General features: G+C 46.5%; 1 protein-coding gene across 1 annotated transcript in view; it reads left to right on the forward strand.

The window, feature by feature from the left end:
• ptprt (protein tyrosine phosphatase receptor type T) overlaps positions 1-25000 on the forward strand; it is a 203878-nt gene that overhangs the window by 28003 nt on the left and 150875 nt on the right. The window contains 2 exon segments of the mRNA XM_079342479.1: positions 23431-23591; positions 23841-23951. Of these exon segments, the coding sequence (XP_079198605.1) occupies positions 23431-23591; positions 23841-23951 (272 nt within the window).

Here is a 25000-nt window from a genome sequence, read left to right on the forward strand (position 1 = left end):
GTTTCAAAAATCTCCAAGTCACAGTTTTTTAGTATTTTTGACAGGACGGGAGTGAGGAGGGGCCGAGAGCTGAGCTGATGCTAATGGCGTTAGCATAGCTTGCATCGACGTCTGCGATTCTCTGACAAAGCCAAAAGCTAACCACGGACCAAGCAAGAACACAGAGTAACGCAGCTTCGCTGTTCGGATCAATGCTTCCCGATCACGCTGAGCTGCCACTAACCTTTGACCTACAGCGAGGACAGAAGAGTCAAACATGCGCAGCAGCTTTATCCAGGAGAACGAGCGCTATGCTACGCTATGACGAGTCATCTTTAGGATCGCCCCTCACCGTGTTTCTGAGAGTTTCGCTCAGAGCTTTATTGGCGGCTCGAAGGTGCTCAGTCGGTAGCTCTAACGGGATGTTGGAGCCCCTTTAGGGCAGAACATTTCAGGGGTAACTGGAGCGTCACGTCTTGAAGCTCGTGGCCGCTGACCGACGACATGCTCGATACATTAGGACTGAAAACTGGCTGCATATTTCACCCACAGATCCTCCCGCCCCCCCTCCTCTCCCCCGCCTGCCTCTGTTGTATATTATCTTGAAGCCGTGTCAATTATTGCTCTCGTATATCATCATCGCCTCACCTCTCTATCTCTCCCCTCCCCTCATTGTCTCTGACACGCCAGAAGTGGTGGAGGCAGAGATCCGTCAGCGGCCTGCTCGCCACATCCAGATCTCACACTGACGATCTGATACGTCTGAACGAGCGCTTCGCCGCTCCGTCTCTCTTTCAGTGTGTGTGTGTCTGTCTCGTGTCAGTTATCCGTCTCATCTATGGTTGCGGGCGGTGGTTGTCAGGGGCAATAGCCATCACGGCCCGTCCGCCCTTCTCATCTCAGACTACTTATCACGCCGTCCTGACAGCTTCAGATGTGATAAGGCAGCACCAGAACAAATTGTCTGTCAGTCTCTTTGTCTCTCACTTTGAGCGGTTTAATTCACCGTGTTAAGGCTGCTGCGTGTCGACTCGGACTGGACCTCTGACGGGCTCGGGTCGACGTCCTTTCAATTTATTACTGTCAGAAGAGTCACCACGCTGACTGACTTCTTCTTCGTTTATAAAACAGGCCTGTGACCTGTAAAGGAACGTTTTTATCATTTTTCATTCGCACATGTACGATGGCGTCCTCGGAGGTCAAACACGTGGTGGGATTGTAACATCATCAGGCGCTTAATAACCTCCGGGTTCTTCACCGTCTGGATCCAAGCTGTCATTGGGCGAGAAGGGGGGAAGGCCAATCACAGGGTAGCAGCCACAGCTACGGACGGATCAGAGCCAGCAGGTAACCAGCGTGCGTTTGGACTGTGGGAGGAAGAACCCACGCCATGCAGACTCCACACAGAGAGGCTCCTGTCAGACAGGGATTCAAACCAGCAACCTCCTCACTGCGTCAGCGCGCTTAAGGATATCCATCAGGGTAAAAACAACAAGCTGCTGAAGTCGTGTCAGTAAGAAGCGGGCCATGACTCAATGAAAATGTTTGTTTCTCCTTCGATGGTTTCCAACAGTTCAGCTTGATAAATAAAAAAGCCTCCGTGCTTTTGTCTCTTTGCTTCTCTTATCGACACAGTCATCGTATAATCCTCTCTCCCGCCTCACCTCCACAATATTGATGCGTCTGATAACGCTCGTCACGGAGTGTGTAACACACACACTCCACAGTTTGTAGATCTGATTGAATCAGCGCCGTCTCTCTCTCTCTCTTTATCTCCATTTAGACGCCGTTGTCATAAAGTCCATACAGCGCTGACAGTTTCTAGAACACACCGTGGGCTGTGATTGGACGGGGAGGAGAGCTTTGTTAACTCCGTCTCTCATCATCACAGTATTGACGTGGCGTTGTATCAACACGCGTGGCTAACGTATTGACGTGAGGAGATTCTCATGGTGAGATGATGATAACCGGTCTTCGTGCTGCAACTTGCTCTCAGCTCCGTGATTGACCTGGAACAATATTATGATTTTTCAAATAAAGCGAAGTGTGTGTGTGTGTGTTTGTCTCGTGTTTCAGGCCACGAGGTCACGGATGTGAAAATGGAATATGTGATGAGGTTTATTGCAGCCTGCCCGTCCATACATAAATGCATGTTTTCTATTTATTGGCTTCTCATGCTGGTATATTCAGGTGATACGCTTGACTGACGCACACTCATAAAGAAAACACACGGCTGGAAATCTCCGCTGAGCTATCGCTAGCGTTTTTCAAATCACAATAAACATGAGTTCCAGAAAGGAAATGCCACCGCAGTGAATTTATTTCACTGTCAAACTTTCATGAACTTGCAAATCGGCAAAAGAAATGAGGCTTTACTCCTCGCCTGGCTGTGCGCACACACACACACACACACACACACACACCCTGGTATTACCTTCAAACCCCGGGCTGAGCGAGACAAACTCACACAAGCAGCAAACATCAAACATCAAAGCCAGCAGCCATGTTTTCAGCACCCATCAACACGGACACAACCGCAGACGTGCCAAATGATCAGAGAGAGAGAGAGAGAGAGAGAGAGAGAGAGAGAGTGGGCGAGCTAGGAGAGTATTAAAGGGGACGTGTTTCATTGTAAAGCTGGGCCCTGGGTGCGGACTAGCAGGCGCCAAGAGGTTTCAAAACTGCTGCAACGTAAACCTTCCTACGACCTTCTAAGTTTTCCTTTCGGCATCAAGACGCTCGGATTTATATTTCAAGTCGGGAATGTGCGTCTTCTGTCGGTTAACGAGGAGAGGAGAATTTCAGAACAGCAGGTGGCCACCTGGGGAAAAGACGAAGCACCTAGCTACTTCTTTACGCGCCGCTCTGAGCTCTAAAGGTAAAACAGCTTGAACTCACCGGCGCTCTTTTTCCAAATTTAAGATATTCCATGATGTACCATAATGATCTAAAAAAAATTAAATAATAACTTGCAGACAAATGTAACGGAGCAATGTCGTTGTCAACAGACTGTTGTCATGGAGACAGGACGGACATTCAGCGCTTTTGTTCTTGGTGGGAACAGTGTAAACCTGCCGGAGACAAAAACAAAGACATTTTAGTGGACGCACTTTGATGCATAGATTATGATGTTGTCAGCCGACTGCTCAGGCCGAGCGATGGTTCTTTGTGACGTCAGAGAGATAAACACTGGAAACAAAGTACAGGAAGTGAAGCGTCGATTAAAGATGAAAGCCCAATCCAAGAAAATCTCACGTCTCATTTTACTGATCAGTGTAAAGTCAAAAAATACTGAAGCATGCTCAAGTTAAAAAAAAAAAAACTCAGCACAATTAGGAGAGTAGATGAGAGATGTTCTTTTATTAATGAAAGAAAGAGGAGAATGCAGCGGAGTAAAAGTGAGATAATGCGTGACAGGAGACACACATGCACGACACAAAGAGACTCTGCAGAGCCATGTGGGACGAAGACACAAAGGAGGCAGACTGACGAGCACCGGGACAGGCGGACGTCGGGCGAGGAAGAAAAAAAACTCCAGTTATTCTTTAAGAGTCTCTCTGCTCGTTTTGTCCGCCTGTCCTTTTTCTTAAAAAAGAAAAAAGAAGCCAATTTTCTGAGCGGACAATTGGAAGTGCGTAAATTAGTCTGAGAAGTGTGTGCTTCTGTTTGCTGAAGGTGATTGTTGGCTGAATGGATTCGTGAACACTTTCCACACACAGCTGCTGCTTTTGATGCCGTTTGAATTGTTAGCGACTTCTTAGCTAAGCAGCGCGGAGCGACGGAGCTGTCAGGAGGAGGGACGCCGACATAGTGGCCGACACATGTAACTACAAGCAAAAGTATTTTGTTTTACACGAGTCGCCCCGAGTTTTCAGATAATGTATAGAACCTCTATCCTGTCTCGTAATGCAGATATTTATTACTGCTTGTGATTGGATAAAAAGCAGCAGGCTAGCCTGAAGAAATTCACTTCATCCTTTACACGTTCGTCAAACTCTTCAGCTCCCTTTTATAAACCTCTTCAGACAAAGTCCGATTCTGTGGACCGCTACGAGCGAACAAGCGCTCTGCAGGGTTCACTGTCCAGTTAGCAACTTATCACGTAGCGCTAATTCATAAACTTTACAAAAGAGCGGGTGAACTCAAACACAGTAAAAAAAAAAAATTAAAAAAAAGTTTGTGCACAGTTCCTCGCCGCCAAGGTGGAGGTCGGAGCACGGCGTGCACGAATGAGGCTGGGCATCAGGGACGCCGCGTGGTGTCAGATCATCTGGCTGATGGTTGGGGGAGCTCTGCTGCTCACACACCGACACACACACGGGGGGGGGGGGCGTCCATAGCAGCACGCCATCCCTACTAACGATCCAAAGGAACCTACAACCATGAGGATCGGGACTCTGCCCTCCGACTACATCATCACATCTCGTCTGTCAATAGATTCCTTCTAAACTTCAGCGACATGAGTCTGAAGAATCAGCTGATTCAAATGACAAATGGCGATGCAGATTTGTGAAACGCCGCACTTTGTCTGATACTCCGTTTCGCAGGAGTCTTGGGACGGATACGGCAGTCTTCACTGTGCCTTCGTTCCTCTTAGCTTTACTCCCCTCACCTTTTTATTTTTTCTGCACAAATCCCCTCTCTTTCCTCGGGCGCATTTTGCAGCCTTGCAAGAGCTTGACAGCTGAAAGAAACATACAGGCACGAGGATTTTAAAGAGAGCGAGACTGAGTTGGGCTTACAATGCTGGGGTTTGTGTGTGTGTGTGTTTGTAGGTGCACCCTGTCATTTTCAGCCCTGATGTCGCTCAGACTGACAGTCCAGGACCCAGACTGAGCTCCACAAAGCCTGCCAGCTCACTCTGTTTCATTACTTGCTTTAATTCCTCTCTCTCTCTCTCTTCCACACCTTCCTCCTCTCTGGCGCTCGCTCCTCCTGAGGCGTCTTCGTCCCACATTTGCCTCCCAGTTTCCATGGATGTTGTTTTTTTTTCAGGTTTGACAGCTTGACAGAGGAGTCGTGTTTGAACTGTGCTGAACGTCTCGAGCTGTATTTTGACACGTTTCTCGTATCCGTGTGTGTTTTCTTGCGCGTGTGCTTGTCATATTTTTTTTTTTCCTCACAGTGGTTGAAAACAAATCAGCAGTAATCAGAGAGCGCCTCCCTGTTCAGTTGTGACACATATTTAACACACGTCCATGTCAGAGACTGAAACACACACTCTGTCATGCCTTGTTTACACTGCCAGCAGTAATAGACTTCTGAATTATAGTGCATCGTGGTCGTATAGCATTAATCCTGTGTGTGTGTGTGTGTGTGTGTGTGTGTGTGTGTGTGTGTGTGTGTGTGTGTGTGTGTGTGTGTCAAGTGGCTGCTGATGGGAGCAGAGGTTAAATATGCCGCTCCGTTTTTCGGCGGCTGCCGGTGATTTGAGAGCTCTCGTCAAGGCCGACTTGATTGCATTTGTGATTTGTGGGCGGCCGAGGAGCGGCGAGCGAGGGTCGGAGAAATGACAAATGGAGCGAGGCGATAATCACGCGCTGACGGGGTGACGGACAGGCGCCGTGGTAATACCTCTATTTTCTTTTTTTTGGAGTGTATAAAATAAATGTCAGCTCTGCCTTTTCTGCTGACAGACATTTCACACACAGTCTTCGTTTTCTTACACAAACCTCCGAGCTCGTCGGCCGCTGTTCGTTTGTCAACACTGAGGCAGTTAGTAAAGAGCGAAGGACGTTTCAGCCCATCAGTGTGCCCACGCACTACACCGTAGTTCGCTGGCACTCATCGCGGCCCGTCTCCGGAGCGTGCCGCCAGCGCCACTCTGATCCGTTTCAGATACGCTGCCTCACTGGATCCGTTTCTGGAACGTGAGCGCAGTGGAGGGCCGCCCCGCTCCGTGTCTGACTTCCTGGTGAGAAAGTCCACAGGGGAGCCCGCTGATCTCGCAACGTCGTCGGGTTTATGTGCAGAAAACAAATATCCAGCTTGGATCTAATTTAGTTGTACAAGTGTAAAGTCATTGTATTCTATTGTGTCCGGCTTGACGTGAACCTGCAGGACTTGAAAACCATCATAGTGGTGCAGAGAGTCTGTGGGGACTGCACGCACAGAAATGAGTGAGAAAGGACCCCTCTTTTTTTTTTGTTGTCTCAACAGAAACATAATATCTTGGACCATCCGTCCTCACCGTGCATGATAATCTAATATATTCTGAATTGTTGACAGGGAGTAGTTTTGAGTAATATCTACTTTCTCAGCATCTACTTCCTGCAAAGCCTGGGTTTTACCGAAGAAGAAGAAGAAAAAAGCCACTTTGAGGCTGGGTGGGACGAACGTGGGATCAGTTGAAAAGAAGTCGAGACATTACACTGCCATGACGTGTTAATCCATGTAAAGTTGTGCTGCCACGCCTTCACATCTCAGAGGATTAAAATATCATCACATGACTGAAGGAAAATGAATCTTTAAAAGTCTGATTTCTCTCATCTGTGTCTGGTTAAATAACTTTAAGTCATTTTAAAAAGCATTTTTTTAGGATAAGAGAGAGAGAGCTACGTGTCAACGATTGAAAATAAGTGAGAGCTGCACGGAGCTGTCACTCTCTCTCTCCCGCTCTGAAGTCAGAGTTATACGTCCTCAGAGAGAGACGGAGACGGATACATTACCAGCGTGGTTAAAATCCCTTTCCACCTCCGACTGGAGTAGATAGAGACGTCTCAGTGACAGCTGGAGACAAGAGGAACGAGACGAAGGAGAGGAAAAGGACAAGGAGAATTATTGATGTGGAGCGGGGAGAGAAGAACTTACAGACTGTATTTATAAGAACTTCTGGAGCGGACATTGGAAGCTAACGTGGGATTAGCTTCTACAGACAACCTCAAGTGGACACTTGATGAACTGCAGTTTATTTGCACTCCTGTGTCAGCCCGTCCTGTGGCACCCGTGCTCATGTGGAGGTGCCTGAGGTGGGTTGTTGTGCAGCTGAAAGTGTCCGGAGGGGGGCCCCAGGTCAGCAGCCACACGCAGCGCCCCCCCCCCCCCCCCCCCCCAGAGCTGACAAAGTTTGTCTGTGAAAGTCACAAAAATGAAGAGGAGTCGTCTGTAATGGGAGAGAAAAAAAGAACGGGGAATTAATAACAATGAACGCTGGTTGGAGAGGACCCAGATTAAATTTTTTTTGGCGAGGTCTCCAACACACTCCAGAATGGCCTCGGGTTATTCCAAGGTGAACGTAGAAATGTCCACATAAGGGACAGCAAATGTCCACCGATCAGCTGTGTGTTTTTTACTTCTTCATATTTTAGATTGTTTGAATTCCACTCCTCTTACTCTGCCCAATAACACACACTCCAAAAACACACAGCGCGCGCGTGTGTGTGTGTGTGTGTGTGTGTGTGTCTGGGCTCTTATCTGTGTCGAGCTGCACAAACAGCAGATTGAATGAATACCACACAGACACACACTGCTGGATTTATAGAGGGGAGTAATAAATGCCCATTTTTAAGACCAAGCCAGCATATAAAAGCCTGAGATCTCAGAAGTAATGGCTCCCTGCAGGACAGTGATAACTCTCTCTGTTTATGTGTGAGTGTGCGCGAAAGGCTGAATGGGACAAACACCGAGAGAAAGGTAATAATGTCTGAAAATGACGGACAACCGGGGAGAGAAAAGGCTGATAACCACGAGGAGAGCGAGAGCGAGAAATCATGGACGGCGTCTGGTTTCATTCTCCGTCTCCGCTCGTCTGCGTCTGATCCGAGCCGCGTACCTTTCTTTCTTCATTTGCAGTTAGAGGCGAGATTATATACCACACACCCCGCTGAGGCTGAGAGACTGATGGTCTCCATCTGTGTGTGTGAGTGTGTGTGTGTGTGTGTGAAGGTGTCAACAGTGTTATAAAAATAGCCGTTATGTTCCCTGAGTGATTTTCTCCTTCAGGCGGACGCAGAGGGAAAAGTTTCTCCGGTGAATATCTGTGAGCACGTCTGATGCTGGAGGAAACAATCACCTCTCTGTTCACACACTTCAATCTGACCAGAGGCAGAAACATCCAGAAAGACTGAAGCAAGGATGAACTGTTGTCTGATGTTCTTTATCCATGTGGTGGACACTGTAGCTTCAGTGTTTAGCCAGCTCTGCATGGGTCTGTAAAGCTTTCTGTAGCTTCAGTGTTTAGTCAGTTATGCATGGGTCTGTAAACCTTTGTAGCTTCAGTGTTTAGCCAGCTCTGCATGGGTCTGTAAACCTTTGTAGCTTCAGTGTTTAGCCAGCTCTGCATGGGTCTGTAAACCTTTGTAGCTTCAGTGTTTAGCCAGCTCTGCATGGGTCTTTAAAGCTTTCTGTAGCTTCAGTGTTTAGCCAACTCTGCATCTGTAAACCTTTCTGTAGCGTCAGTGTTTAGCCAGCTCTGCATGGGTCTGTAAAGCTTTCTGTAGCTTCAGTGTTTAGCCAGCTCTGCATGTGGTGGACACTGTAGCTTCAGTGTTTAGCCAGCTCTGCATGTGGTGGACACTGTAGCTTCAGTGTTTAGCCAGCTCTGCATGTGGTGGACACTGTAGCTTCAGTGTTTAGCCAGCTCTGCATGGGTCTGTAAAGCTTTCTGCGTTCTAACCTCTCTCCATGTTTCATCTCCAACATTGATCCTAGTTTGAGCAGCTTTCTGCTGCTGGAGCTTATTAGAAACATGCAGAGGCTTTTTAGCTCGGGTACAATCACTTCTATCTGAAGCAGTTCCACTGCCCGCTTCCATCGCTGCAACACCTGTTCACCTGATAACTGCTCTCATATCTGGCAAACCCAGGGGCGTCGTGACTCAGCTGAAAGAATTCAGCACTCTTGTCTCTTTATTTCTAACTTTACTGAACGATCACACTTGTAAAGGAAAAGGAAAAGAAGACTTGCTGCTGATGAATGGAGTCGTTCCAGCTTCACTCTGACTCTGTCTGTCATGATAACTATCAGTACATTTGTTTTGTGTCAATATTTCAGCAGCGCAGATGTTTCATCAATAACAAACAGAAACCTCTCGGATGACTCAACTCTGTGAAACACATCTTTTCACTAATCGCCTCCGACGGGACGCCACGCTGCGTCGCACACTTTGGGAAATGTTTGAACAAATCAGAGCTCACCTTCTCTGAGTTTATCAGCTGATGCAGAGACAGGCAGGCTCACGTTGAACTTTCTCTCTTTGACCTGAAACCTCCAGGCCTTTATAGGAAGCGTGAGTATGCGTCAGATGAAGAAGAAGAAGAAGAAACTGTTGCTACATCAACAGAAACGTTGATTTACCCTGGACTAGGTTTCCCTCTTACTCTCAACCTGATTGGTTTCTGTAAACGAGACGTTACGTGAACTTGGCGAGACTTGTTGCTGACCTGCCACAGAGAAAAGAAAAAACGCATGGGGGTCGCCGGTAGCGCAGCGGCAGTGCGCGCGACCCCACGTATTGAGGCTCAGTCTTCGCGCGCGGGCGGCCCGGGTTCGCGTCCGGCCTGTGGCCCATTTCCCGCATGTCTCTCCCCACTCTCTCCCCCTTTCCGACTCTATCCACTTTCCTCCATCTATAATAAAGGCATGAAAAGCCAAAAAAAAAAAAAAAAAAACGCATGGAGCAAAGATGTGGGACACGCCCACCTCAGGTTTACCTGGAAGCTCGCTCAAAGTTCCCTGGGACTGCAAATAGAGCTGGCCAATCAGAAGAGAGTGTGCAGCAGGGGAGGGCGGGCCTCAAAGAGACAGGCAGAGGGATTTTACTGACGTTGGGATCAGATAAATACGGATGTTTTTAATGGTAATGGTCAAAGTGAGAATAAAACATCTGTTTTTAACTTGATTATTTAATAAGTCAGGTTGCAAGAAAAGATTTTTTTTTTTTATTGCATTAAGGAAAACATGGACTCCCACTGTTCAGGCATTAAACATACTGGGTGCCTCAACACTGGAAGTCTACTCACATTAAAACCAAAATCTGACATTTAAATATTAATATTCAATGTTCCTCTGAGCGTGTTATTGTTTGATTAGCCTGCGGGGGAAGAAACATGCAAATTACCTGGAGTGCAACTACGTTCATTTTTACAGATCTTGATGCTGCAGCATGAATCATAAAGAGTAAAGTTATGGATCGTGTCTGTCAAACAATACAAAGAAGATGCATCACGACAGTTGTGGAGTGACTTCTGACGGGGCCCGGACTGAATGAAAGTTGTTGTTGTTGTCGAGTGTGAAAGTCTGACACACCTGCAGAGGAGTGACTTCAAGGCTCCTCTCTTTCCCTCAGTCTGTCTGTCTGGATCTTTCTGTCTGTCTCAAACAGGATATTCAAACATCCCTTTTTGGTATGCTGCACACATTAAACAACACACACACATCCTCAAACACACTCTGAAACCAGCTTTTTACAGTCACACAAATCATGTAGACAAACACAGATTACTCTCCATCGGTTCATGTACAAAAAAAAAAAAAAAACATGTTAGAGAAACACATCATGTGACACGAGTCCCCAGCTGAGGGCAGAAACGAACACGTGCTCCCGAGTGCTGGGATGGAGCTCCTCACTCTTCAGAGAGCTCTGAAGGATCATCGGGCCGATTTCCCGACAATCCGAGAATGTCAAATCCTGACGATGACGTCACATAAACGCATCTGGCACAAGTCACGCATGACTACAATATAACAACTACGTTATGTAACGGCACAAACCGACGGTCCTCGGGGACGAGGAGCACGCCGGCTTTAGTTTAGGTTTTGGTTCACAGGACGGACCAGATGATCAGTGCAGCGTATCAGTACATCTATGTTTGTATTAACTTTCCTTCATCTAACCGGAGAATAAACTGGGACCTGGTCCTGATCCTAGCTAACAGGTCATCAGACTGGGACCTGGTCCTGATCCTTGCTAACAGGTCATCAGACTGGGACCTGGTCCTGATCCTAGCTAACAGGTCTTCAGACTGGGACCTGGTCCTGATCCTTGCTAACAGGTCATCAGACTGGGACCTGGTCCTGATCCTAGCTAACAGGTCATCAGACTGGGACCTGGTCCTGATCCTTGCTAACAGGTCATCAGACTGTGACCTGGTCCTGATCCTAGCGAACAGGTCTTCACACTGGGACCTGATCCTGATCCGAGCTAACAGATCTTCACACCGGGACCTGGTCCTGATCCTTGCTAACAGGTCATCAGACTGGGACCTGGTCCTGATCCTAGCTAACAGGTCATCAGACTGGGACCTGGTCCTGATCCTACCTAACAGGTCATCAGACTGGGACCTGGTCCTGAGCCAAGCTAACAGGTCTTCACACTAGGACCTGGTCCTGATCCTAGCTAACAGGTCTTCAGACTGGGACCTGGTCCTGATCCTAGCTAGCAGGTAATCAGACTGGAACCTGGTCCTGATCCTAGCTAACAGGTCTTCAGACTGGGAGCTGGTCCTGATCCTAGCTAACAGGTCATCAGACTGGGAGCTGGTCCTGATCCTAGCTAACAGGTCATCAGACTGGGACCTGGTCCTGATCCTAGCTAACAGGTCTTCACACTGGGACCTGGTCCTGATCCATGCTAACAGGTCTTCAGACTGGGACCTGGTCCTGATCCAAGGTCCAGATTTTGTGCTTCTTTGAGTCGTTTGCGGCGCCATTGTTCCGTCTCTCACGCTGACAGAGCATCATTATTTATTAGAAGCATCTTTAAGCTGCTGCTCTGTCTTATTAGCATTATAAAACACAGCATGAGCAGATTTGTGTTTTCCCTGCTTTTTTCTTCGTCTTCTCTTTTGTTTTCGTCTTCCTTCCTCACCTGTCCTGTCCACCCCCTACCTGTCAGAGCCCCCCCCCCCCTCCTCCTGTCTCAGTGTGACTTCTCAAATGAGGCTTGAGAAGGCAAATAACCAAGATGGGAAATGTGCGGAAATGCAGAAGTCATTAAAAAGCCAATTACCCGCAGGTTCAGTGCTACAGGGAGGAGATCAGGGAATAGTGGAGAGAGCGGTCGTAAACCTGGTGATATATGGAAACCAAATAGGTCTGCGAGTGTGTGTGTGTGTGTGTGTGTGTGTGTGTGTGTGTCTATACTGTGCTTGGAATTTAGCACCTCTGTGCTTATGTGCATTCATTTGTGAATGTGTAGGAGTTATTTGTGCGTCAAGACAATATTCTCTAATGTGCAGGACACTTCTTTTGTCCGTATATTTAGAATTCCTGCAAGTGGATCAGTGTTTAAGTGTGTGTGTGTGTGTGTGTGTGTGTGTGTGTGTGTGTGTGTGTGTGTGTGTGTGTGTGTGTAAATCAATGTCCCAATGAGAAACGGATGTTTAATTTCAGTGTCATAAATCTGTGTTGCAGGGAACAATATTAAACTTCATTGCCATTTTTCACATTCACTTTATGCTGCCCAGGAGTCATCTATCACTTAGCGAACACACACACACACACACACACACACACACACACACAGCGACACACACACACACACTCATTTACACACCTAAAATTGATGACACATGCAGTATGTACAAGGTCAAACATCAGACTGTTTATGTAGCAGGTTTCCACCTCAGTGATCCAGGTTCCCCTCCAGTGTTCGTGCACGTGCAGGACTCGGCCGTGGCGTTCGCCATCATATCCAAGTCGCAGTGATTCGACCACATGGACAACACTCGAGCGTCCCGCCTGACTTTAAAGCTGAACTTTTTTTTCACCAACTTATTTGATATTGAATTATTGTAAAACCTATCCTAAAAAAACAACGTGCACACGAGAGAGCAAGAAAGAGAGAGAGAGCACCATTAGTCGTTCTGACCCTCTACTGGCTCGTCGAGGTATTGCAGGTTAATTGCATTTCAGCATCATAGACTAACTCTACATTTGGCATTGCAGAGGTTTAGCATTTCGGTCCACACACACCATTATGTGATGATAATTATCTGTGGACTCAAGAGACGTAGTTAAAGTTCATATAATTACACTCGTCCCTCACACACACACACACACACACACACACACACACACACACACGCTGTGGATCCAAAACACGCTACACTGAGCAATGCTTCAGCCCCACAGGCTCCACTTCATTAAAGGGAAATACCACTGAACTTCAGCTGCAGCAGAAAACTTTTATGAAAAGGCCAAATCAAGTTTTTACTCTGAGCTGAATGTAAATGAGTTTGTTGAGTTTGTACAACTTTTTTCTTTGATTTTGCTCATGGCGTCGTCTCGGTATGACCAAAGAACACGATTCAGCTCCAGGCGAGGTCGCAACAAACGGATCCAGGCAACGGGAGACAACCAGGGCTGTAGTGAATAGAATCAAACGAGTTTCATACCTGCATAGACTGTAAATATTAATGGACAGAGCATGAGTGACGTTACTCGTCTGTTCCTGCGGGGGGCTCCAGAGGCTCATCGGCAGCAGCCGCCATGCTGGAAATGCAGTCTCAGGCTAACTCTGAGTCAAGCTAACGACAGGCTGAGAGCTGGAGCTGAGCCAGGCTGTAGACAGGAACATTTATGTTGTAAGAACAGCTTTATTGCAAGTCATGTGTATGTGACTTCCTGTGTTCCTGCAGCCCGCCTCTAGTGGACACTCGAGGAACTGCAGGATTTTTCACTTCCACACTCGCTTCCTTTTTTTTAAGACCAGAGGTAGCTGTTTGGATATCATAGCAACAAGTCATAAACACTAATTATAGAGAAACTTTTTATTTAACTCATGCTTATTGAGATTAAAACTCTCTTTTTCAAAAGTGTCCTCGATGAGACAAACAATATAAATTGAACAAAAAGTACCGAATTGTCAAACAGAGACCTTTCTGCTCCTGCTCCTCTCAAAACATGACGTACTTATTCTCCTACACCAGTAAAAAAAATCTGATTTTTTTTTCTTCTATCGTTTACAAAACGGATCTCCGCCCCCACATCGACCACGAACTCCCCAAAACTCAGACTACACATCCATCTGTATTCAGCCTGTGGGGGGTGTTCATTGAGTTTTCAGCTCTTAAATAAGGAATGAATGGATGAAGTGTCTCACACACACTGACGCACACACACACACTGACACACACACACACGCCTTCAGGCCTTTGTGAAGCTGCAATAATCCCTCCCTAATAAGCTGGTAAAGACAGGGAGATTGGCAGTATTGATCAGGCCTTTAGGGAAAACCTCTCTGTTTCCTCTGAGATGTTTAATCGATAACCAGCCTATAAGTCACACACACACACATACACACACACACACGGTAAAACCAATGCAGTAAATCCCTGTGCTGGATTCCTCCCATGGGAACTCTAAATCCCAAAAGCCCTTGCTGTTGGGGTCACGGGTGGTTTGACCTATAGGAGATCGAAGATCGGGCATGTGACTCCTGACACCAGAGACGACGGATGGGAGGTCGACTTGTGTTTGGCATTGACCCCAGGTGTCTCATCCATCAGTGTGTGTGTGTGTGTGTGTGTGTGTGTGTGTGTGTGTGTGTGTGTGTGTGTGTGTGTGTGTGTGTGTGTGTGTGTGTGTGTGTGTGTGTGTGTGTGTGTGTGTGTGTGTGTGTGTGTGTGTGTGTGTGTGTGTCGGCCTGAGGTTTCTCTTTTTATCGAGAAAAATAAAAAAGTTGAAGGGAGAGAAGTAAGAGTAATGCAGGAGGGAGTGATCGATGGACGAAAAGAAACGGAGGGAGCTTCTGTACAAGAGAAGAGGTGCAGATAAAAGACGAGCTGGATCAAATGAAAGTTATCAAAGGAGCCGAGAAGAAAAGTGAACAACAAACGAGGTTAAGGAAAAAGGAACCATCTATTCTCGTTAAGCTGCCGTTTTCTTCTCCAGCTGGAGTGTTTTCAGATCAAGCACAGTTTGTTGTGAGTTTGGTTTAAAAACCTAAAAACATCACGAGCTTCAATTTGTGAACTGGCTCATTTCATGAGTAAGAAGACGAGTCAGTAAGTAAAAGATGAGACAGGTTTTTTTTATGGGGGTTTAATGGGGGGGGGGGGGATACGAAGGGAGAAATGTAATAATAAACACAATATGAGACCTTATTTGACTACTGGTGCACAGCATAGAGAATATACACATTTATTTAAGTTTGTCTCCCACTGGAGTAAAGAGACGTCTCACACAGACAGGAGACGAGAGTGTGCATGAAAAACTGACAGAACAGAAAGAAGAACTGAAAAGGAGCTGCGTGATGGACGTTTCCAGGCCACATGTGGACACGCCGAATCTCTCCACGCCATCGCATCACATCTCTGCTGCAGCTTTTCAAACACCACGTCCAAATTACAAATGTAAACCGAGCTGTTAGAAGCTGAAAGAGCTGCAGCGAGAGAGAGAGAGAGAGAGATCCTCACTCGGAGCACAGAGGACGTCTTAATCCGAAAAACACGACACACACACCAGACGATAAGGAGAACGAAGGAGAGATTTAAGAGCCACAGAGCTGCACGCTTTGAGCACACACCCCAGGGAGCCATTTGAGCACATCACACCCTGTGAACATCTTGCATCGCCCGTCATGTTCCAACAGAAAGTGTGCGCATGTAATTGATCTATTAAAGGGCGATTTAGTGCGCGCGTCTCTCCGCTTTGTTGCACAAACGTCTTTCATGTCTGAACCTCCAAACGGGACTGTTTGTAGAAAGTTTGGAGCCGATTGAGACAAGTTTTTTTTTTTCTCCCCCTCCGCCTCTACGTGGAGTGCAGAAAATATCTGACAATCTTTTTATACATGTGTAGATAACATGCACGTGTTATGTATAAGCATGCACTACAATCCTACCTGTGTGTATGGAGGCTTTCATCCAAACCTCTGCAGCAGAACTGACTGCCAGTGACGACTGCACAGTTACTTTGCTTACACTGATGACTGATGTCTCATGGAGAAATCTGAACGTGCCAACATGTATAGGTAAATGTGACACATTCACACACTGATGGTCGAGGCTGCAGAAGCCACTCAGGGTTATAAACACGCGAGTCATTAAAATGTGTGTGACAGAACCGAGAAGTTTTTCAACTTGAGGTAAATTAAAGAACATATCTGCAGAGGTCTTTAGCACCGGTACGGTAAACCCTGAACTTTCTTGTTTCTCCACAACCAACCTATGCCCTTATTTGGTAAACTTGCTTGTGTGACATCACAGCAGCCCAAGCTAGCCAGCTATTAATGAAGTTAAACGAAGAAGAAGAAGAGCAGGGACACAGTCAACTAAAGGGATTGGCACCCGAAACAGGAGGACGGTATGGATGCCTGATTCACCCTTCCCAACATTCGATGGTGGAAACACCAATAAATGGGTTCTGTACTGAAATGAACCGCTTGGTGGAAACGGGGCTTCAGTCCTCCTCTCTGATTCTGACTCCATGCACTGTCCTCTCTCTCAGTCCCCCTCCCCTCGGTGTGATGGGGATGTCAGGATCCCCTGCTCTCTCTCAGACAAACATTTACGTCCACACTGTGAGTGTCTCTCTTTCTGTTTGCCTCCAGCTTTTGGCAAAGTATCAAAATGTTTCTTTTGTGTTTCGTGCAAATGAAGAGAGGCAGCCAGCCGCCGTGTAAACCAATGTAGCAGCATTATGGAAGCTATTTAGGAGACAGACACACACACACACACACACACACACACACACACACAGAAACACATTCAGACAGCACCTGCTCCATTTGCTGTAATAGGGGTAAATGAATTAGATTCTGATGCCTTAAAAGCTTTTTCTTTCGACTCGTATTGAAAGTAAATTTCACTCTAATGGCGAGGCGTCTGTGTTTACCTGCCGGCGGGGGGGCGGGGCGGGGGGGGGGGGGGGGGGGACGAAGGATGGACTATAAATGGATTCTAAAGAAGGTAGAGACATGGAGAGAGAGAGAGAGAGAGGAGGATGCAACAGGGAGTTCATCCTGACACTCAGCCCGACGGAGGAGTTCTTTACTTTCATGGCGTTGTTGCCCATCGGCCCAATAACAGCACATCAATTATTGATGTGTCACAAGTCACTGCAGAGCTGCAGGAGAGGAAGAGGAAGAGGAGGGAGGTAGACGTGGACAGCCAATGAAAAAGCTTCGCTTACGTTCATACACTTTTCTCCAGTTTGGAAAGTCTTTTGATTCCCTCTCAGAAACAAACAGCCTCCCTGAGTGGGCGGAGCCATCTCTCCTGTAGCTTTGTGTGTGTGTGTGTGTGTGTGTGTGTTTGTGTGATGTTGTAGGGCCATTACACATTTAGGACACAGGACATATGGGTCCCAGCTTTGTGTGTGTGTGTGTGTGTGTGTGTGTGTGCTACCTTGGGGGGAATTGAGTGTATAAATGTGTGAAATGGGCCGAGGACCGATGTGATGTTTGTGTCGGACTCCAGTGATTCCCTTTGTCGTGCCTTTCATGATGAAGATGATGATGATGATGATGATGATGATGAAGATGACTCACTTTAATGCATCAGCAGCGTTTTTTTCAGTCACATCTGCAACCCAGCTGACGCCTCTGTGTCCTGCTTCTATCCTTTCCTCAACTCCTTTCCTTGAACCCTCAAATTTCCTATACGTCCTTTCTCCTCCCTTCCTCGAGTGACTCTCTCTCATATTCTTTCTTTTAAACATCCTCACAACAGACTGAAGAATAAACATGACTCCTCGTGATGTCACCTCTGGAGTCTCTCTCTCTCTCCTTTACGGCTTTACTGAGAAAAAACTACGATAAAAAAATAATTAAAAAACAACAAAACAGAACCAAAGCCTTTTCTTCTGCAGCTTAACACGCTACCTGCTGCTTCTAATGGAACAGAAATGACAGCTAGCACACGTCCCCAAGCCATCCTTAGTAGGAAGGTGGGCAGAGTGTGTGTGTGTTCGTGCATGTGTGTGTGTGTGTGTGTGATACCTTGTCTTTAACCAGCATCCCACGCTTTTCATAAGCAGTTTCCTGCTGCTGTAAAGGGACTCAGGAACTCCCTTATATATCCTCCTACACACACACACACACACACAGGAACACCCTGAGTTTGTGGGAAGTAACTTTGTGTCCTGATTGAAATGTGAACATGAAGGATTTGATGACATGTGAGACGTGGACATGTGTCTCTATTAGACGTCCACACTGACTCAAAGTGCCGCCGAACATTCGGCTGCTTCCAGGTGAGTCCAGCTCACGAGCAGGTGTCCATTACATCACATCCACACATGTTCCTGCTCCATCGTCTCTCCTCAGTTTGTCTTTGGCAGGATGTGACCATTTGAAAGGAGCGATTTACGATTTAAAAAGGGACACGGCGAGCTTATCTGACCTTTCAAATCAAATTCCACTCATCAAAGTGTCTCTATGATCTCACATAACGTCTGCGCCCGTGTGACATTTAAAGTGTTTTGAAGGGACGCGGAAGTGCAGGAACAATTCGAAGCTCTCGATAAACTGTGAGCGAGACGACAGAGCGAGCGAACGGAGAGCTTTCTCAGGCTTAAAGAGGGAGAACGTACTCGCACTGTGACTGAGCTATTTACTTCTCAGGTGTGTGTGTGTGTGTGTGTGTGTGCGTGTGTGTGTGTGTGTTTGTTTTAGACGGAAATGAGAAAAACTGGTTAACAGGAGGGTTTTCTCAGATCAATACTAAAGGTGGGTCACACGGATCAATAGTAATAGTCTGGCCAGTTTACACACAAACACACACACACACACACACACACACACTCTCAAACGCTCACGTCAAACAGTGACTGAGCTTCTTTATTAAGTCTGCAGTGGAGACGTGAGAAATGAGAGATTAGTCTTCCTGCCAGCTCCGTTTTTCAGTGTTTCTCATATCGGAGGATTTGATGCCATTCAGATTGGAATATTTTTAATTGTGTTTCGGTTTGTGCACCGAAAGTTGGGGCTGTAGCTCCGCTTAGTATCAGGCCTGAAGCTTCACTATGACCCTGCAGGGAAACAGTAACATGGTGTGTGTGTGTGTGTGTGTGTGTGTGTGTGTGTGTGCTGCGTCCGGCTGACATTAAGCAGAAAGACGTTTTTCAAACCTTTCAAACCTTCAGTGCAAAACTTACTGAACCCATTTTACAACCTGAACTCTGCCGCAGCTCCTCCTCTGCAGCAGGAGGTTAAAAGCTTTGCTTAAAGGCAATTCAGAAAGACACACACACACACACACACGCACACGATGCGTCTTCTGCCATTTGAATACGATAGCAAATCCTGCTCAGTGTTTGTGAAAACAGCTGCTCTCAAAGTGTGCAGGAACATCCATGCTCTGAGTTGACCCACTTATTTTGATTCGTGTGTGTGTGTGTGTGTGTGTGCGTGTGTGTGAGACAACATGGCAGATTCATCAGTACGTGTCACGTCAGCAGATTGCACCTCTGTGACCTCGCGGCTGGGAGACAGCGTGTGAAATGAGTGTGCGGTGCGAGGCGGCGTGTCACTGAATGAGTGCGTGTTTTTCACGTGTGAGTGATGCTTCGTGTCATTGAAACGGATCTTTGGGGTGTTTATTTTCTGATGTTTTGTTTTGCATGTGGAGGTGTTAGTGCACCTGTTTGTTGTTGTTGTTGTTGTTGTTGTGTCGTTGCTGTTTGCAGAGGTGACAGGAGTTTACACATGTAGTCCTCGAGTAGACGCACAGATATGTGTGAAAACAGACTCGTGATGAATCGTGTTTGAATTCCTCCCCAGGGACGAATAAAGTTTTGTTTTTTTTATTGACTTGTGAGCGTTGCAGTTGCAGCTCTGAAACACAGTCACGTGTCTCTGCAGGACTTTTGTCTCTCTGTGTGCAAAGTGAACTGATGCTCACTTAAACTAAAAGCATTCTCTGTTTTCAAATCAAGTGTGAAAATAATGAAGCGTCACTTTGCTCCCATCTGTCTCTAAATCAGTTTCTGCGCCATTTTTTGATTATTTTTTGATTTTGAAGTGCTTTATTAATCCCTGTTTACACACTTTAACGTGCTTCTCACACACGTGCACAAACACGACCTGTGGACGTGTATGGGTGTTTAAAGAGTTTAAAGAAATCACGCTCTGAGCGTTTGTGTCACGGCGAGCCGGTCCAACAGGCAGTCAGAGTCGGCACTTCTACTTCAGGAGAAAATGTTTCCACCTCTGCAAAACTGGAATTTATTGACCTTTGGAAAAAAACAACAAACAGGTGCACTCACGGCCGAGCAGGCAAAAACAAAAGACAGCAGAAAATGTGTTTAAATAAAACGTGAATGAAAAATCATGTGATCCCTGAATCTGATTCATTTAAAGATCATTTAAAATGAAATTCTTCCTTTTACAAAGAGCTTTAAAGAGCGAGCAAGGGCATCACAATAAAGGTTATGAATGTAGAGCAGTGTGTGTGTGTGTGTGTGTGTGTGTAGGTGTGTGTGTGTGTGTGTGTGTGTGTGTGTGTGTGTAGGTGTGAATAAGAAATGTAATCAGGCTCGGTTCACTGTGGAAAGACCTGGTTAGAGACCTCAGCTAGATTACTTTAGCGCACACACGCAGCTGTTCAGAGTCACACACACACACACACACACACACACACACACACACACACGCACACACAGAGTCACATAAAGCATCATTTTACTTCAGTAATAAGAAACACTCCTCTGCCAGCCAGCCACACAATTACATACCACAGACAACACACACACACACACACACACACACACACACACACACACATACACACACACACACACATACACACTGCTGCTGTGGATTAGAGCCATCTATCTCCGGTAGATATGATGGATGAAATCTCTTTTAGCCACCTGTTCATGTTTACAGTGTGTGTGTGTGTGTGTGTGTGTGTGTGTGTGTGTGTGTGTGTGTGTGTGTGTGTGTGTGTGTGTGTGTGTGTGTGTGTGTGTGTGTGTGTGTGTGTGTGTGTGTGTGTGTGTGTGTGTGTGTGTGTGTGTGTGTGTGTGTGTGTGTGTGTGGTTTATGTATCGGGTTCAGACTTCTTTCTTGGTCATTTGGCTGTAAATCATTTTGATATATATTTAGAAACATTGAGCAGATCTGTTTCTCTTCTCCTGGATGAACCGTTGATTCATCGCCTGAACATTTGAATAAAGATAGAAGGTGTGAACTTTGAAGATGTCGGTCTTGGATGGAACCTGGTCCCTGTCTTTGACTGGCGTTCTGCTGCCGGTGTCCTCACCTCTCTGATCCAGGTCTACTCTCCCTCCCGTCTCATCCAACCTTCACAACAAGAAGATGCTAACTAGACGTTTCTCCTCTGTCGCCCCCCGGTGGTGGATTGAACAAACCCAGTTCCATCTGTAGAGTCTCTTTGCACCTTTAAGAAAAAGCTAAAGACCCAGCTCTTCAACTTTAGTGGTGATGACGATGATTTTGTTTGACAACAACATTTATAAGACTATAATGATCAGAGCGCTCAACAACTGCCATTGATGTTGCACTCTGGTCACTTCCTGTCAGTACCTCGAGTCACTTCCTGTCAGTACCTCGGGTCACTTCCTGTCAGACTTAAAGCTGTTCTTTCCTCGTCTCTTCATCCTTGCTCGTGTTGTTCTTCCTCGCTGATGAACGTGGCTTTAGATAAAAGCGTCTTCTGAGTGAAGACTAAAAACAACGGGATGTCTCAGAGGGCCGATGTCTTGTTCGGTATCTTCCGGTGTGCATGAATCCTGCTGCTCTGCTGAGTTCATGCAGACTCCTCGTGCGTGGGTTGACTGTGGCACAAAGTTTTTTTTCTTTCTTTGGGTTGCTCTCCTCCTTCAAAAGTCACTGCACTGCCCTTTAAAATCCAAAATGTCACCAAGTTCAGGCGAAACTTTCTGCTCTTATGCACCAGCAGCTGAAGGAACATGCTAAACTTTTCAGTACTCCATTTCTTTTGTGTTGTCGTTTGGATTCATCAGTTAAGTCGTCGACACTCCCAACATCATTTAAAACCAAAAAAACTAAAAAAAAGGAGAAGAAATGCATTCGCTCCTCTTTCACACCGTTTGCACAGAGTGAACACACACACACACACACACACACACACACACACACACACACACACACGGACACTGTTAGACCTGCTTGATTCAGTATCTCTCCTCTCTGCAAACAGTCCCCGAGTCGCTCTAACTCTCAGCCCTGCTGATGGCAGTCGGCCAAATGGAGCCGGCCGACCCATAAAAGCTCCATCCTGCACCATAAAGCAGAGACTAAAACACACTTAAAGCTCGAGTCGACAGAGAAAATGTGTTTTATGTTGTGGTTCAGAAGCCTCTGGCGTGCAGACATTAAGACGTTGATATACGGCTCGGCTGACGAGAAGAGCTCGAGGTGTTTCGCTGTTTTGCTGCATTGAGCTTTAAGTGAAAGTCGCACAAACTTGGCAGATCATTTCTGCTGCTCTTTTTTTTACTACTCTGCTATTAGTGCTGGCAAACGTGTCTGACTTTATGATGTGCTTTAAAAAGTGCAGAGAGTCAAATCAGTTCTGCAGGCTGCTCTTCACTGTGACAAGAAGACGAGCACAAGATGGAAGTCAAAGTCAAGAAGCAGCTTTCTCCTCTCGCTGTTTCTCCTCACTCTCACAAGATTTTCTCTTCTTTGCTGCTACCTCCACGTCCGTCATATTCACCGCTTTGAATCTCCTCCAATCACTGAGCTGTATCCACTCCTAAACTCACCTGCTGCGCTCTCATTGGCTGGAGGAAACACACCAGCTCCGCCCACAAACGTCCCGAGTCAACCAGAACAAATCAGAAGAGTCAAATCCAGTCAGAGGACAGAGTCTCTGCAGACACAGTCACACATGTACGGAGGCCCAGAAGGGACAAAAAGCAGCTTCACATTAGGAGAAGACTGAGTTTTATTTTGAAGGGACAAAGGAGCAGCTTCACTTTAGTAGAAGACTGAGTTTTATTTTGAAGGGACAAAGGAGCAGCTTCACTTTAGGAGAAGACTGAGTTTTATTTTGAAGGGAAACTAGAGGGCAATAAGTCTGTTTAATAAGTTTGATTGACTGATGTGAACGATGAAGACAATCTGAACAAATAAAAAAAAATCAAAGGCTGCTTCTGAAGGTAGAACCTCCAACTAGCTCGAGGTAAAACCGTCGTAATCTTTGACAGATGTTGTCAGATGACATTTTTTGAGTGCTGTGCAACGTTTGACATTTTGCACACACGCTCAGAACAAGAGTCACATGTGTCGTGAGAGACCTGCATGCCTTTACAATGCTCAAAGACAAAAAAAAACATGTCCATAAAAAGAAATGTTCAATATAATATAATAATAATAATAATAATAATAATATCGTGTTTGGAAAGAGCTGGTTGTTGTGATGTCATCAAAGCCCGTCCATGTCCTTCCCATTCTCCAGCAGTCTGTTTCAGTTCTGTGCTCCGATACCCTCGGAGCAATCCTCTGCGTTAAAGCCCTCCTGTTCTGACCACATTTAAAACTCTGTGTGTGTGTGTGTGTGTGTGTGTGTGTGTGCGCAGGCTCCTTCATGGTGGTGAATGCTTCGGGCCGGGCGTCGGGGCAGAAGGCTCACCTCTACATGCCCACCCTGAAGGAGAACGACACCCACTGCATCGACTTCCTGTACTCGCTGTCCAGCAGGGACGGAGCCAGCCCGGGGACGCTCAACGTCTACATCAAGGTGCGTGCGTGTGTGTGCGTGCGTGTGTGTGTGTGTGTGTGTGTGTGTGTGTGTGTGTGTGTGTGTGTGTCAGACAGTATGGTTAAAAGTGTGGGGGAGAGATTTCTGTGATGCTGAGCAGAGAGACAATCGATAAGTGATTTTGTTTTGCAGCTGAGACTTTTGTTAACCAGTCTGAAAGGTTTTTTATGACATGCTGTCTGTTGTACCTGTGTGTGTGTGTGTGTGTGTGTGTGTGTGTGTGTGCAGGTGAATGGAGGAGCTCAAGGTAACCCAGTGTGGAACGCTTCTGACACCGTCACTGAAGGCTGGGTGAAAGCCGAGCTCGCCATCTCTACATTCTGGCCAAACTCCTACCAGGTAACACACACACACACACACACACACACACACACACACAGACAGACAAAGCCCTAAAAACTGATGATGACATATCGTCTTTAGAAGTCGGTTTCCTCGGAGCAGTGTGGGAGCGACTTATCTGACATGTTGCTGCAGCAGCTGGGAATCGAACCCGCGACGTTCAGGTTGAGAGAGGAGTGAGTCTAATTACTGAGCCTCACCTCACACAACATAATTTACCTGGAGTGAACTCAAACACTAAAAGAAAACGATGAGCAGAGCCAACTTCAATCCAACTCCTGGTCGAAGTGCTTTTGGAGCCTCCACAGCCAATCAGGACTCAGATAGCCTTTCACATTTACGACCAATTAGAAAGCCTCCTTTGATAAAGTTTCACCTGCACTTTCAATGTGAACAAACGGCCTTTCTTAAACTCTTCACTGACTCAGTGTGTGATTGTGTGTGTGGGCGTCCTCACATTCACCCTGCTGTGCTGCTTTATTGAGGCGTCGCAGTGGGGACAGTGTTACCTTAATGACTGAGCTGGGTTCAGTAAATGAAGGCACACACACACACACACACACACACACACATCCAAGACTCTAAATCATAACCAATGAAATGAAAACGCTTCCCGGCCTAATGAGGACCGGCCTCCCACAGAGACGTGACGCTTTCTTCTGTCGCAGCGGACAAAAACATTTTCATATTAAAGGAAAGACGACTGCAGAGGCCGGGGACAAACTCCACCTACCGAAAACACACTTTTCACACTGATGTGAAACACGGGAGTTCTCTGACACCGTGTCCGTGTAAACACGAGCTGATCTGACCTGAGAAAACAATGCACCAGAAAAACCACAACAAATATAGCTCACATGGAGGAAGAATCCCAGAGAGATGGGGCGTGATTTTTCCACACAGAGCAGACCTGTCCTGACGCGAGCGCTGCAGAGGGCCTTTATATTTAGAGAGGGAAGAAAGAGGCTGAAGTTTTTCCCAGAAGTCTTCAGTATTCACACTGAGTCGCAGCTTCTCCTGTCGAGGATCCTGACAAGTACAGCGCA

The sequence above is a fragment of the Symphodus melops genome (assembly GCF_947650265.1).
Source record: "Symphodus melops genome assembly, chromosome: 4".
Lineage (NCBI taxonomy): Eukaryota > Metazoa > Chordata > Actinopteri > Labriformes > Labridae > Symphodus > Symphodus melops.